Source organism: Aotus nancymaae, unplaced genomic scaffold, assembly GCF_030222135.1.
Source record: "Aotus nancymaae isolate 86718 unplaced genomic scaffold, 86718_ANA_hifiasm-v0.15.2.pri h1tg000006l, whole genome shotgun sequence".
NCBI lineage: Eukaryota > Metazoa > Chordata > Mammalia > Primates > Aotidae > Aotus > Aotus nancymaae.
The window spans coordinates 69,054,848-69,070,177 of NW_026988417.1; the positions used below are offsets into that span (position 1 = coordinate 69,054,848).

At 39.5% G+C, this 15,330-nt stretch overlaps 1 protein-coding gene across 16 annotated transcripts in view; it reads left to right on the forward strand.

Moving 5' to 3' along the window:
- ART3 (ADP-ribosyltransferase 3 (inactive)) overlaps positions 1–15,330 on the forward strand; it is a 64,742-nt gene that overhangs the window by 40,538 nt on the left and 8,874 nt on the right. For 4 of the 16 annotated variants that reach the window (XM_064368057.1, XM_012447035.3, XM_012447034.3 and 1 more), the window contains 6 exons: positions 8,466–8,498; positions 9,748–9,780; positions 11,075–11,104; positions 11,270–11,299; positions 14,588–14,620; positions 15,247–15,279. In XM_064368057.1, coding sequence (XP_064224127.1) covers positions 8,466–8,498; positions 9,748–9,780; positions 11,075–11,104; positions 11,270–11,299; positions 14,588–14,620; positions 15,247–15,279 — 192 coding nt within the window. The remainder of the gene's footprint in view (positions 1–8,465; positions 8,499–9,747; positions 9,781–11,074; positions 11,105–11,269; positions 11,300–14,587; positions 14,621–15,246; positions 15,280–15,330) is intronic. The other 12 variants (XM_012447038.3, XM_012447042.3, XM_012447048.3 and 9 more) reach the window with 8 other exon arrangements.

The following is a 15,330-nucleotide window of genomic DNA, read 5'->3' on the forward strand; positions in this document are numbered from 1 at the left end:
AATTACTTGCTAATGGGATGTGTGTGCTTTTTGGACATTCACAGCTTCTCAGACCTTGGAATCAGATTAGGCACTATCTCATTTCCTGTTCCACACTGATTTTCACATATGCTTGTTTTTTGTCACAACAATCGCTAAAAAGACCTAGCTTTGCAAATGATATGGTGTGGATCTGTGTCCCCTCCCAAATCTCATGTCAATTGTAATCCCCAGTGTAGGAGGTGGGGCCTGGAAGGAGATGATTGGATCATGGGGGCAGTTTCTAATTATTTAGCACCATCCCCCTCGTGCTGTTCTCATGATAGAGTTCTCACAACATCTGGTTGTTTAAAAGTGTGTAGCACCTTCCACCTCTTCCTCTTCCTCCTGCTCTGGCCGTGTAAGATGAGCCTGCTTCCCCTTTGCCTTCTGCCATGATTATTAGTTTCCTGAGGCCTCCCCCACCCTACTTCCTATACAGCTTGCAGAACCATGAGCCAATCAAACCTCTTTTCTTTATAAATTACCCAGTCTCAGATATGTCTTTATAGCAGAGGGAAAACAGACTAATACAGCAAATATATGTCATCAGACAGTGTGTAACATGATGTAACATGTAACTTTGAAACTGAGTTCTACCTCAAGCTAGTAGTTCACACAGTGTCTGACAGATATCAAGCGTGGCTGTGTTTTTATTGAAATTTTAAAATATTCTTTGGTGGCTGGCCATGGTGGCTCACGTCTGTAATCTCAGCACTTTGGGAGGCCAAGGCAGGTGGATCACCTGAAGTTAGGAGTTCAAGGCCAGCCTGGCCAACATGGTGAAACCCCATCTCTACTAAAAAATACAAAATTAGCTGGGCGTGGTGGTGGGCACTTGTAATCCCAGCTCCTCAGGAGGCTGAGGCAGGAGAATCACTTGAACTTGGGAGGCAGAGGTTGCACTGAGCCGAGATCGCACCATTGCACTCCACCCTGGGCAACAAGAAGAAACTCCATTTCGAAAAAACAAAGTAAAAAAATAAATATATATATATATGTATTCTTTGGTAGCCCTGTGAACACCTCAGCCACTGTTCAGAAAAACCACAAATCTAATGGCAGGGCAGCCACCTGTTTGTGAAAGTGGATTAGGTCTTAGGAGCCAGGTTTGGCCCTTTATTGGAGGTAAGATTTCTATATGACAAAGGAGATTTTGAGAGTTTGTCCGATTTTATGGGAATGTAGTTCAGAGAGAAACTATTGCACAATTATAAGATATTGGTTTAGTGAATCATGACTTTTCTTTCAATAAGACAGTTTTTCTCAATAGCCAGTTAACAGGCTAGCAGTAGCAGCCCTGCAGAAAGAGGAAGTCCCTATGACCTACAAATTCTAGTGCAGTCTTGTTTCCAGAGATTCTAATCAGCTGTGAGTATAGTCGTCGATATTTGTAATTTCTTTGGATCTAAAAGAGATAGGGAACTTGTGGGAGGGCTTTATTTACTCTTGTCCAGACTGCTTCTAAGGTTTCTAACTGTAGACTTCTCTGTTGAAATGACAGCCATGTAATCTCCAGTATTTAGCAAGTCAGGGATGTGTAGGGTTTCCTTTGGTAGGGAACTAGAGACCAGATCCAAAACCTAGTCCTGTCTTGTTCCTCTCATCCTCATAATTGAAAAAAAAATCTAACTGCTTACTGAGTTATACTATGCAGTAAATGGCACATAAAGTAAAATTTAGTAAGTTTTGATATATGTATATGTCAATGAAATTATCACTACAATCAAGATGATAAGCATTTTATATTTGTTGCTTACAAAAGCGTCATGCCTCTTTGCAATTCCTTTCTCCTCCCTTTCCCTGTTTCCCAATCCTATCCCCAGGCATCTACTAATATACTTTCTGTCACTGCAGATTAGTTGGCACTGTCTAGAGTTTCATTCAAATGCTATCATACAGTATGTTCTCTTTTTTGCCTGGCTTCTTTCACTTGGCGTAATTGTTTTGAGATTCATCTGTATTGTTCCATGTATCAATAGTTTATTCATGTTGTTGTAGAATAGTGGATATGACACAATTTACTTGTCTATTCACCTGTTGATGAGTACTTGGGTTGTTTCCAGTCTTTGCTATTACATATAAAACTTCTATGAACATTTATATGCAAGTCTTTATATGGACATATGCTTTCATTACACTTGAGTAAATGCCTAGGAATGCATTGGCTAGATTATATGATAGGTATATGTGTAGCTTTAAAAGAAACTTCCAAATGGTTTTCCAGAGTACCTGTACCATTTTACATTCTCACCAGGAGTGTGTAAGAGTTCTAGCTATACCACATTCTTGCTAACACTTGATACAGGTCTTTTTAACAGTTCTAATAGAAATGTGATGGTATTTTATTGTGGTTTTAATTTGCCTGTTCCTAATGAGTAACAGCGTTGAGCATCTTTTCACATATTTATTTGCCATTTATATGTATTTGCTGAAACATCTGTTCAAAGATTTTGCCCATTTTTAATGAGATTTTTTTTTATCTTTTGAGAATTATTTTTGTAGATATAAGGTGTATGATATGTGGTTTGCAAATATTTTCTCCCAATTTGTAGCTTATTTATTTATTTATTTATTTATTGAGACAGAGTCTTACTCTGTTGCCCAGACTGGAGTACAGTGGTGTGATCTTGACTCACTGCAACCTCCACTTACCGGGTTCAAGCAATTCTCCTGCCTTAGTCTCCCAGGTAGCTGGGACTACAGGCATGCACCACTATGCCCAGCTAATTTTTTTTATATTTTTAGTAGAGATGGGGTTTCACCATGTTGGCCAGGCTGGTTTTGAAGTGATCCACCTGCCTCAGCCTCCCAAAGTGCTGGGATTATAGGCGTGAGCCACTGTGCTTGGTGATTTGTTTATCTTTATCCTAGTATCATATATTGAGAACTATGGCTATATAATAAACCTCAAAACCAGGTAGTGTTCATCATATTCTAAAGTTGTTTTGGTGATTATATGTTCTTTATGCTTCCATATGAATTTTAGAATCACCTTGTCAATTTCTATAATTTCTGCTTGGATTTTGATTAAGCTTGCCTTGCATTTATAGATCATTATGAGAAAAGTTTTTAAAAAGTCTGCTTTTCCAACTCATGAATATAGCATAAAATCTCCATTTATTTAGGTCTTAATTTCGGTCAGCTGTATCCGAATAGTGTTCGGTGTGTAGGTCTTTCCCGTCTTTTGTCAGATTTACCTTTAAGTCTTGTATGTATGAAAAGTCTTTATTTCACATTCAGTTTTGAAAGCTATTTTCACTGGGTATAGAACTCTAGATTAATCTTTTTTTTTTTTCTTTCAGTAGTTTACAAATTTATTGCTCCCCTGTTATTTTACTTAAATTTTTTTGACAAAAAATGCTGCGCCTCTTATTTCTGTTCCTCTTTATTTAGCCTCCTTCTTCCCCCCGGCTGCTTTTAAGACTTTCTGTTTATCATCCTTATTTGAGCCAACTTGATTACGATGTACCTTAGCGTCTTTTTTTCATGTATCTTGTGCTTGGAGTTCATTGAACTTTATGGATTTTTACGTTCATAGTCTTCATCAGATTTGGAAAGTTGTGACTACTGTTTGTGCAAATATTTTTTCACCTCTTCTTCCTTTAGGGATTCTGTTTATACATATATTAAAGTGCTTGAGGTTGTCCCACAGTTCAATGAAACTCTAACGTTTTTTGTTATTAGTGTTTTTCTCTGTTTCATTTTTAGATGTTTTCTATTGTATATCTTAGTATTTCATTGCTGCCATAACAAATTACCACACATTTAATGGTTTAAAACAACACAGATTTATTACCTTACAATTCTGTATTTCAGAAGCCTAACATAGTCTTGCTGAGCTGAAATTAAGGTGTTGGTAGGGCTGCATTCCTTCCGGAGGGCTTAGGCAAGAATCTGTTTTCTTGCTTTTTGCAGCTTCCAGAGGTTACCTGCGTTCCTTGGTTTGTGGCCTCCTTCATCCATCTTCAGTCAGAAACAGCATGTTGATGGCCAGGTATAATGTCTCATGCCTGTAATCTCAGCACTTTGGGACGATGAGGCAGAAGGATCATTTGAGCTCAGGAGTTTGAGACCAGTCTAGGAAACTTAATGAGACCCTGTCTCTACAAAAAAAAAATTATCCGGGCATTGTGGCATGCATCTGTGGTTCCAGCTACCTGTGGTGGGCTGAAATGGGAGGATTGCTTGAGCCCAAGAGTTTGCTGCTGCAGTGAGCCATGACTGTGCCATGACCGCACTACTGTGTACTCCAGCCTAAGTGACAGAGGGACATCCTGAGACCCTGTCTCAAAAAAGAAGCAGCATGTTGAGTCCTCTGCACATCTCTCTGATTCTCTCTTCTACCTCGTTTTTTCCGCTTTTAAGGATTTATGTTATTAGATTGAGCTCACCTGGATAATCCAATATTATTGCCCCACCTGAAGGCCAGCTAATTAGCAACATTATTTGCATCTGCAACCACAGTTCTCCATTGCCATGTAAAATAACATATTCACAGGTTCTGGGGATAGGATGTAGGCCTCTTTAAGAAGGGTGTTATTTTGCATACCACAATGTGTCAAGTTTGCTAATCATTTTTCTGCAGTGTCTAGTTTGTTAGTAATCCTATCTAGTGTATATTTCATCTCAGAATTTTTATCTCTAGAAGTTCAGTTTGGGTCTTTTTATATCTTTCGTGTCTGTACTTAACATCCGTTAGTAGTACTGACATTCACTACTGAATGTATTCCCCCCAAAATTCATATGTTGAAGCCCTAATCTTCACTATGATGGTATTTGGAGGTAGGGCCTTTGAGAAGTAATTAGGTTTAGATTAGGTCATGAGGGTGGGAGCACTTATGATGGGATCCTTATAAAAAGAGGAAAGGAGACCACAGCTTGTTCTTTTTCTGACATATGAGGATATAGTGAGAAGGTGGCTATCTGCAAGCCAAGAAGAAAGCCTTTACCAGAAATAGAATCTGCCAGTACCTTGATCTTGGACTTCCCAGCTCTAGAATTATGAGAAATAAAACCTGTTATTTAAGCCACCCAGTCTGTGGTATTTTCTGTGGCAACTGGTGTAAGACAACACCTTTAGTCTGTTTTTTGGAATACAGTTGTAATGACTAATTTACTTTTCTGATAATTCTAACGGTTGTGTTTCATTAGATTGGGGTTAGTTTCATTAGATTGAGTTCTCTTGTCATTAGGAATTGTTATTTTCCTGCTTCTTTGCTGGTGGTTGTTTGGGTGCCAGACGTTGTGAATTTTACCTTGTTGTGTGCCTGGTAATTTTATATTTCTAAAAATATTCTTGAGCTTTGTTCTGGTACAGAGTTAATTTACTTTAAAACAGTTTGATTATTTTAGGACTTGTTCTTCAGATTTTCCAGGCAGAACCAGAGTCACTTTAATCTAGGGCTAATTATTTCTCACTGCTGAGGCTGTACCCTTCTGAATACTCTACCTAATGCCTGTGAATTATAAGGTTTTCCAGCCTGGTTGGTGGGAATAGACACTATTCTTGACCTTCTGGGTTCTTTCTCTGGCCTTGGGTAGTTTTCTCACATGTAGAATCTGATCAGTACTCCACTGAATACTTGAGGGAAACCCTTTGTAGATCTCTGGAGTTCCCTGTCTGTGCCACTCCCTTCTCTCTGGTTCTCTGTCTGTAAAAACTGAATTATCTTTGTATGTTCTTTCTGGAAAAATTTTAAACTCTTTAATGGTTGGTAAGTTACGTTTTTCTAGGAATTTGTCCATTTGCCTTTGTATTTCAAATTAGTAGGCATAAAGCTGGTCATAGTATTCTCATCTCTTTTTATATCTGCTGACTCTTGTTATGTTTCCTTTTTCATTCCTTATATATTTATGCCTCTCTCTATTATTTCTGGACCAATTCTTTTATCCATTTTTAACCCTGCTACTTCTTTAGAAACTCAAAATAGTTTGATTACTGCTATTGAAAATGCGAAACCGAAAATTAAATCCAGAGTTTAAATAGGGAGGAGAAATACAGTCTTAACAAAATGGCTCTGTGTTAAACATTAAACAGGCTGGCACAGTGGCTCATGCCTGTAATCCCAGCACTTTGGGAGGCTAAGGTGGGCAGATCACCTGAGCTTAGGAGTTCAAGACCAGCCCCACCAACATGGTGAAACCCTGCCTCTATGAAAAATACAACAATTAGCTGGGCGTGGTGATGGGTGCCTATAATCTCAGCTACTTGGGAGGCTGAGGCAGGAGAATCGCTTGAACCCGGTAGGCAGAGGTTGCAGTGAGCCAAGATTGCAACACTGCACTCCAGCCTGGGTGACAGAGCAGGACTCCATCTCAAAAAGTAAAAGAAAATTAAAGATATCCATTCTTTTCTATTCAGGAAGCTTTCAAAAATTTTGTGCATAAAAATCACTTGGAATGCTTGTTTAAAATGCAGATTACAAGGCATCCCCCTCTAGAAAGTATGTAGCAATAGTAGTCTTGGCTCTGGTCCTGGAATTTGCCATTTTAATAAGCACTCAGGTGATTCTGAAGGGTGTGGCGGGAAAATTACACTTTGAGAAACATGCTCTAACTTGTGCTACAGACAAAAGACAAAGGCTTTTAAAATCCTCCTGGTGCCTGGTCCCCAGGCTGCGTCTTTCAACTTACACCTGTAGCCTTCTCATCCACAATTCCCCTGACCTTCACCTCACCCTCAAATAAGCTCTCTGGATGAGGCTTGTATTCAGTCATCTCCTGCTGAGACAACATTCTTTTTTTTTTTGAGACAGAGTTTCGCTCTTGTCCCCCAGGCTGGAGTACAGTGGTGTGATCTCAGCTTACTGTAACCTCTGCCTCCCAGGTTCAAGCGATTCTCCTGCCTCAGCCTCCTGAATAGCTGGTATTACAGACACACACCACCACGCCTGGCTAATTTTTGTACTTTTAGTAGAGACAGGGTTTCACCATGTTGACCAGGCTGGTCTCGAACTCCTGACCTCAGGTGATCCACCCGTCTTGGCCTCCCAAAGTGCTGAGATTATAGGCATGAGCCACCACACCCTTAGACAACATTTTATAATAATCTCTAGAACTGATTTTTAAATTTCTAATCTAGCCAAATGCCTGAGTTTAACCTCAGGGCACTGTCCAGATTATAACAGATCTGTTATTTTCTGGACCAGTAGAAACTGGACCAAGTCACCTGGATTTTTGGTTCAGACACTCACTACAGATGGAGCAGGACTTCAGAGCAGATTATAGAAGTGTGTATCTCTTTTAGGAGCCAGTCCTCTCCAGGGATTCTCCTATTGTAGGTGAAGAGGCTCCTCCTCAGGTAGCTGAACTTCCAGATTAGATTAGTGAGTTAGCCAGGTATGAATAGAGACCATGAGGCATCTGGACCTTCGCTGTGCATTCTGGTAGGCCTTCCATGTGGCTCATACTGAACCAAACCTCCATGCTGTCTCCCTAACCTTCTTTCCCTACTGCTGTTGGCTGGTAGATTCCCCTTTCTGTCAAGTCTCAGGGGAATCACTGCAGCACTGACAACTTTTTCTAGGGCATCACCAGTGAGAGCACCTAGGGCCTTACAAAAAGTACTGTTGGATGCCATGTTTTGTTCTCCAAATATTGTGGATTTCCTCATATACAAATGAATATTCTAGGGCATACCAACTCATTTTCCTGTATGAATGTGAGAGGGATCCTTGTTCAAATATTAAAGGATGTTGAAGGTCTGATTGAGATTCTTTTTCTTCAAAGGATAGGAATTGTAGTAGTAGAGGGATAGGTTTGCTGTTGAGGACATTTAGTATCTGAAGAGAAGATTAATTTGATAGGTAAATTTTCTCCAAAATTTTGCAAACTAATTATAGAATAGAATGATAAAGTATTAGCCCTGGATGGGCTCTTTAAAGTCATTTAAAGCAGTCTCCTAGTAAAAGATACAGATAAGAAAACTGAATTCCAGAAAGCTTAGGTGTTTTGTCAAAGGTCATACGGCTATTTGGTGGCTGTACTATAAATATTAAAATATAATTGTTCAGCAATTTTTAAAAATAATTGAGACAGGGTCTCACTCTGTTGCCCAGGCTGGAGTATAATAGCACAAAACTCATTGCAGCTTCAACCTCTTGGGTTCAAGCCATCCTCCCACCTCAGCCTCCTGAGTAGCTGGGATGATAGGTATGTGCCACCATGCCTGGCTAATTTTTTTTAAAAACTTTTTGTAGAAATGGGGTCTCCCTATGTGGCCCAGGCTGGTCTTGAACTCCTGGGCTGAAGCTATCCTCCTGAATCAGCTTTTCAAAGTGCTGGGGTTACAGGCATGAGCCACCATGCCCAGCCTGCAATTTGCATCTCACTAATTATGACAGACCAGGAGCTGACAGATTAGGTTACCAATAGCCATAAATTAATTGAAATATTTACTAGGGTAGATTATGTCTAACTAATAAAACTTTATCTTTGTGTTTCAGGACTAAAAACTGAAAACTGTGTTGAGAACCTAGGTAAGATATGCTTTAAAGTCTTGTCCCTATAATAGGAATTTTATCAGTTACTTCTCATAGGTATGGGTCAGAGCCACCTCACCACTGTACTGTCATACTGTCAAACATCATTTTCTCACGGCTAAATTGCACTTCTGCTAGTACCCTTTCAGGTGGAGAGCCTAGGAGCCTTTGCTGCCAGCTCCCCACTGCCGCCCTCATCCCCACCCCCAGACTCACCAGTGGCTCTTCTCTCAAACACTGCATTGGCCTGGGCATGAAGGGAACATGCTGAGCCTGACCTTACAGGAGTTTAAGGCCTCCTTAATTCCCCCACACCTTCAGCCATTTCCCACTGGACTCCTATGCAGAGAGCTAGCTCCTGTTCCTGTATTTTGTTATCTTAGGAAATAACATTTGGGAGACCAGTGAAGGAATGGCATGAATATAGCTCAAGGAAAGAGGAGAATGGGATGACAGAAGGGTAATGTGGTCGATTTTAACTTCCTCGGGGAAAAATAAGAGGATGTAACAAAAAATAATCTTTCTTAGAGAACTGTGGGAAAGATTTGGTAGGGTAGACAGAAAATTCTAAGAGTATTCAGGAACAGCATTATCAAATGGGCCTAATAAATTTGAATTAAAGGTGCCAAAAATGCCTTTAGATTAAGACGTGCTTTGGGTGGATCATTTTGAAATTTCCTCATTAAAATGTTTAAAAACATACCAAAGGTGTCAGAAGAGAGAGAAGAAAAGTTCAAAAACAAGGCTCTGTTTCTAGCTGTCTTCCTGGTTAGCTTTCCTGTGAATTTTTTTTTCATGTAATTAAAATGAATCTACATTCAGAGGCAGAGGCAGGTGGATTGCTTGAGGTCAGGAGTTTGAGACCAGCCTGGGCAACATGGTGAAAGCGTCTCTACTAAAAATACAGAAATTAGCCAGGTATGGTGGCGGGTACCTGTAATCCCAACTACTTGGGAGGCTGAGGCAGGAGAATTGCTTGAACCTGGAAGGTGGAGGTTGCAATGAGCACAGATCATGCCACTGCACTCCAGCCTAGGTAACAAAGCAAGATTCTGTCTTTAAAAAAAAAAAAAAAAAAAAAAAAAGTGAATCCACATTCATCTTTGAATTGAAATTTTATATTCTTATAATAACCATATTATGTTTCTTAAATATAAGCCAACTCAAATCTGTTATTAAAAAACAGACAACCTAACATTCACATCTGAGCATAGTACCATGTATTAAAAACATGTCTGTATTTCAGAATATTTTCAACACATCTATGTCTACAACCCTGGTGAGTATGCTCTAATTTTTAAAAATAATCTTGGTTGGTTACTGTGGCTCATGCCTATAATCCCAGAACTTTGGGAGGCCGAGGTGGGTGAGTCATTTGAGCCCAAGAGTTCAAGACAAGCCTAGACAACATGGCGAAACCCTGTCTCTACAAAAAATACAAAACTTAACCAGGCGTGGTGGTGTGCATCTGTAGTCCCAGCTACTTGGGAGGCTGAGGCGGGAGAATCACTTGAGCCTGGAAGGTAGAGGTTACAGTAAGCCAAGATCGTGCCCACTGTACTCCAGCCTGGGTGGCAGGGCAAAACCCTGTCTCCAAAGTTAATAATAATAATCCTTACCTGGATGTTTAGTAGCTCTTTCTTGTTTAGCAAATGTAATTCTTAGTTGAAGAAAATTTGCAGATATAAAGCAGGGACTTGGCCTGTATAAGAGGAAAAAACAAAGAACCTATTCTAGGGAAATGTACCTTCCTGAAATGAGAGAACTAGATTCGTGGAGATTTGAACAATATGGAAAATTTCTGGAGAATAAGGGTGGTGAGAATAAAGAGCTAGTCATTCTTGACCAGTTCTGGGGGCTTCTTAGGTATAGCTCTGTATTCAGTCATTGAAATGAACCTGTGTGACTCCAAATATTCAGACGAAAATACAAAATTCAGCAGATTTGCATCTCTCAAATATACCGATGCTTGATGTTTAACACGATTTAACTAAAATATGTGGGTGATTAGATGTTCTTAAAGTTTCCACTTAAGGATATATGGCCCAAATCATTTCTTTGCATGTAAGCTCCATATCATGTGTTTGGCTTATGTGGCCACAATAAATTTTTCTGTTGAAAAGAGAAAAGGTTCCAGCCTTTTTAAAATATGCAATTTGCTCCATGTTTGGGAAGATACCTCCTGTACTGATAGAAGTGCAGCACTTTATGCCTTGAGGACTTGCTTAGCCGCCCTTCTTTTTATTGTTCTGTTGCAGTCACAGGTTCTACTGATCACTTCATGGGGACTTCAGCTGACTCTTCAAAACAGACATTTTCTCATCTCCTTGAGATCCCTGGTAGACTAGCTATTTGTAATGACTTTTCTTAATAATGGGGCAGAGAATATTCCAGCTCATTAGCCAAGGCACATTTAGATTTTGGCCAGCACTTAAGTCTAGTAGGGTAGTTTCCTGGACATATCAAATGGTTCTTTATAGTCATATTTCCTAAAAATAATTTTGCTATAGCTATGGTAACTGCCAGCTCTTTTGTTCCATCGTTAAACTGATGAGTTTCTTTTTGTGACTCAGGTAAGAAGAAACAGAAGCTTGAAGACCATGGTAAGACATTTTTTATAAATTCTGGGGGCTTAAATTTTGCAAGGTATCTCCCTTTACAGATGGGAATCTTTTCATATTTTCTGAAAACAATTTTGCTGTAGCTCTAGTAACTGCCAGTTCTTTTGTTCCATTGTTAAAACTGATAAGCTTCTTTTTGTAACTCAGATGAGAAAAACCAGAAGCTTGAAGACCATGGTAAGGCATTTATATAAATGCTGGGGGCTTACGTTTTGCAATGTCTCTCCTTTTACATGTGGGAACAGGTAAGAATGTCATGGTAAGAAAAGCGAGAAGAAGGTAGAGCCCACCTTAGCTTACTGGTTTGGTATATTAGAGATCCTCCTGGGTTTCAGATAGAATTCTTTAGAAAAATGACACAGCAGGTCTGTATCTCCTGTCTAACAATCTTTAGGTCATCCCGGCAAATAGAGGAAGGCGTGACTAATTATTCCCTACGTTCTTGTGACATCTAGGGGATTGGGCAGGGCATAACAAATAGTGTTGTTTTTCTAAATTAAAATGATGATTCTTTGTGTTTATTTCTGTCTCCAGCAATCTGATTAATAGATGCCATTAGCTATATCCATTTGATTATTTAGTACATTCCAAAGTATTACTCATCCTCAAGTATTTGTTTTTGTTTTATTTTTAATATTACTCAAATGGCCAGGTGCGGTGGCTCACACCTATAATTCCTGCACTTTGGGAGGCTGAGGTGGGTGGATCATGAGGTCAGGAGTTCAAGACCAGCCTGGCCAACATAGTGAAACCCCTGTCTCTACTAAAAATACAAAAATTAGCCAAGCATAGTGGCACACACCTGTAGTTCCAGCTACTTGGGAGGCTGAGGCAGGAGAATCACTTGAACCTGGGAGGTGGAGGTTGCAGTGAGCCAAGATTACACCACTGCACTCCAGCCTTGGTGACAGAGTGAGGCTCTGTCTTGGGGTGGGGGAAGTACTCAGATATCCTCAAGGGCACTGGGACGGGAACATTCTCATAAATTACTGGTGAGACTATAAATTGGAACTTTTTTGGAGAGCAATTTAGTAGTATGTATTACTAGTATTAAAAACGTTTATACCTTTTGACTTGTTTATAACACTTTTGGATATTTGTCCCAAGGAAAGTAGAGATGAACACAAAGATTTTTGTACAAAAGATGTTTATCACAGTGTTATGGTGGTGTCAGAAGACAAAATTACAACAAATTTAAATTGTCAATTGGCTTTGAGATTCTACAATTGGGCAACACTTTATTCCATAGAGTAAGTATTCCATTCAGCTGAGCTCAGCAGCGATTCTCCTGCCTCAGCCTCCCGAGTAGCTGGGATTACAGGCTTTAAAGACAGAAGAGCCAAAGAAAGGAGAAGCAAAGAACAGAGTGTATTAGTTACTTTTAGACAGAACAGTAGAAAAATAACTGATTAGTTAACATCAGTTTATTTCAGGCTACCTTTTTTGTGTGTAAGGATTGAAGCAGAGGGAACTTCATTTATCAAGCTGATGACTGAAGATTTTAAACTGGCCTGTTTGGGAAATTCTGTTACTTCTTTCTCCTAATTTCTTGGAAGGTCAGACAACTTAGTTTAGGTCATGTAGAACTTTAGCATGGGTGATTCCATTTCAATTTTTAGTCTGGTCTGTTGGGGCCTACTGCAGAAACTTAGTCCAAAGCAATGGTTTCCTGAAATTTTTATTTGACAGCAAAAATTTAGAAAGAGCCTTGGTGTCAAACCATTGAGTATTGTTAAGTAAAATACCATATATATTATGAAACACTAAACAACTTAAAAATCATGTATTTGAGGCAGGGTGCAGTGGGTCACACCTGTAATCCCAGCACTTTGGGAGGCCGAGGCAGGCAGATCACGAGGTCAGGAGATCGAGACCATCCTGGCTAACACAGTGAAACCCCATCTCTACTAAAAATACAAAAAAAATTAGCCAGGCGTGGTGGCACGTGCCTGTAGTCCCAGCTACTCGGGAGGCTGAGGGAGGAGAATCACTTGAACACGGGAGATGGAGGTTGCAGTGAGCCAAGATCGTGCCACTGCATTCCAGCCTGGGCAACAAAGCGGGACTCCGTCTCAAAAAAACAAAACAAAACAAAACAAAAAATCATGTTTTTGAAAACATGTAAAGATATAAGAAAGTGCTCTTAATACAGTGGTAAATGATAAGATATAAAACAGCATATAGAGTATAGTATTAACTTTTAAAAATATATGTGCACATATATGTATGCATAGCAAAATGATTGAAATACACCAAAAATGTTAAGAATGAGTAGAGTAGTTCTGAGATCTGCAATTTTAAGAGAATTTTAATTTTTTAATGATTTTCTGTATTTTTCCAAATTATCTATAATGTATTATATAATCAGGAAGCGTATTTTATATATTACATATAACAACAATTTGGGTCAGGGTTTTGGGGTTGATTTTTTAAAAAATGAACAAGAGCTGCTTAACCTAGGAGAGATTCTGGGTCACTAGCCATAGTTTCTACCATCAATTAGGCTCCAGTGGGTTAAATCTCTTCTTTTTGTTACCTTATCCCCCGCCGTTTCTCAAAAGGTTCTGAGTTTTCTACTACAGAAGTCAAGTATAAGGTTAAATTAGTTTTCAAGTTGATTGTGTTTTTTTTTTACTAAATAGCTCTTATTCTCATCCTTAGGAATAAAAAGCAAGGGGCTCAGTCTTTCACCTGGTAAACAATGTATTTACAGAGACTAGCTACACGGTTAGGAGACAGTGAGAATTCCTAGGGTGAAGAACACTGTGGAAGGCCAGCACAGTGGCTTACACCTGTAATCCCAGATCTTTGGGAGGTGTAGGCAGGAGAATCATAGTGAGTTATGATCGTGTCACTGTACCCCACCCCAGCCTCCCAGCCTGGGTGACACAGCGAGACACTGTCTCTCAAAAAAGAAAAAAATTACTGAGCCTGGAGAGTTTGAGGAATGAGTTAGACTAGAATGAAGGGACTTGATTTTTTGTTCTATGCAATGTACCAAGCACTTTTATGCAGACTTTCCTTTAATCCTCACTAACTACAAACCTACAAGGTAAATATTTCTTTTGCAAAATGAGAAATTGAAGTGAGGAGGGATTAAGTAGCCTGCTCAAAGTCATAGAGCTAGTAACTGTAATTACAGTAGAGCTAAACCAAGCAGAAATGTAAAACCAGTACTGTTTCATCCAAAAACTGGTGCATTAGGACTGCCTTATGAAGATAAGCTTGGAGAGATGAGTTAGATCATGGAAGTTCTTGAAGTCCAGGCTAAGGCATTTGGACTCTGTCACATTGGAGAATGAAGAGTCATTGAAAAGTGTTTTTGTTGTTGCTGTTTCTTTTTTCTTTCCCCCCACCTTTTTGTTTTTTTGAGAGAGTTGGAAATGGAAGAAGTATAGACAAAAGAGAGCATTACCAGTATAAGAGAACTGATTAATACAAACCAATATTCACTTCTGCCTTTAGGTATGAAAATCCTTGAACCCACCCAAATACCTGGTAAGACAACTTTTCTGTTTACTCCTTGAGCCCAAGAATGAGGTGAGCAGGATTCCCCAGGCATGAAAGAGAATACTGTCATGAGACTGTTATTCATGAATATTTCCCTTATAGCTGCCTGCCAGTCATCTGCAATATTTAGCTGGGGAAGAGGAGAGAAAGTGCCTTTCCTCCTGCACATTCGTGTGCTCCTGGAACATTGTCTCTGGGGGCGGGAAAGTTTGTTCTGTTAGGGATATGGCTGAGGGAAAGGCTCCAGGCATCTGGATGCTTCAATCTAGCACCTTCCAGGTTCTACAGCTAAAGTTATTCAATAGAAACCTAACTTTATGCACAAGTTGACTGTTAGTCTTGGCTAACATTTCATTGTCTGTATCTCCAGGTAACAAAACACAGTATTCTCCTGGCATAGACACACTCAGTGAAGTGCTATGGCAGAAGACTCCTCTAATCTTGGTGTGGAGTTGTAGAATGAGAGTTTATATAGACAGAACTTTTAAATAAAAAGCCAGAAACTAGTGCAGTGGGGCCTTTGGTGCTTGCATCTCTTAAGCTCATCAAACAAGAGTTTGAAAATTATACTCAGTGGAGCAAACTGTAAGTCACTGAAAACTTTTCTCATTTAGGAATGAAAATTCCAGAACCTTTTCCATTACCTGGTAAGCGACTGATAGGCATGCCAGAGGGGAAGATGCCAGTTTGGTCATCAC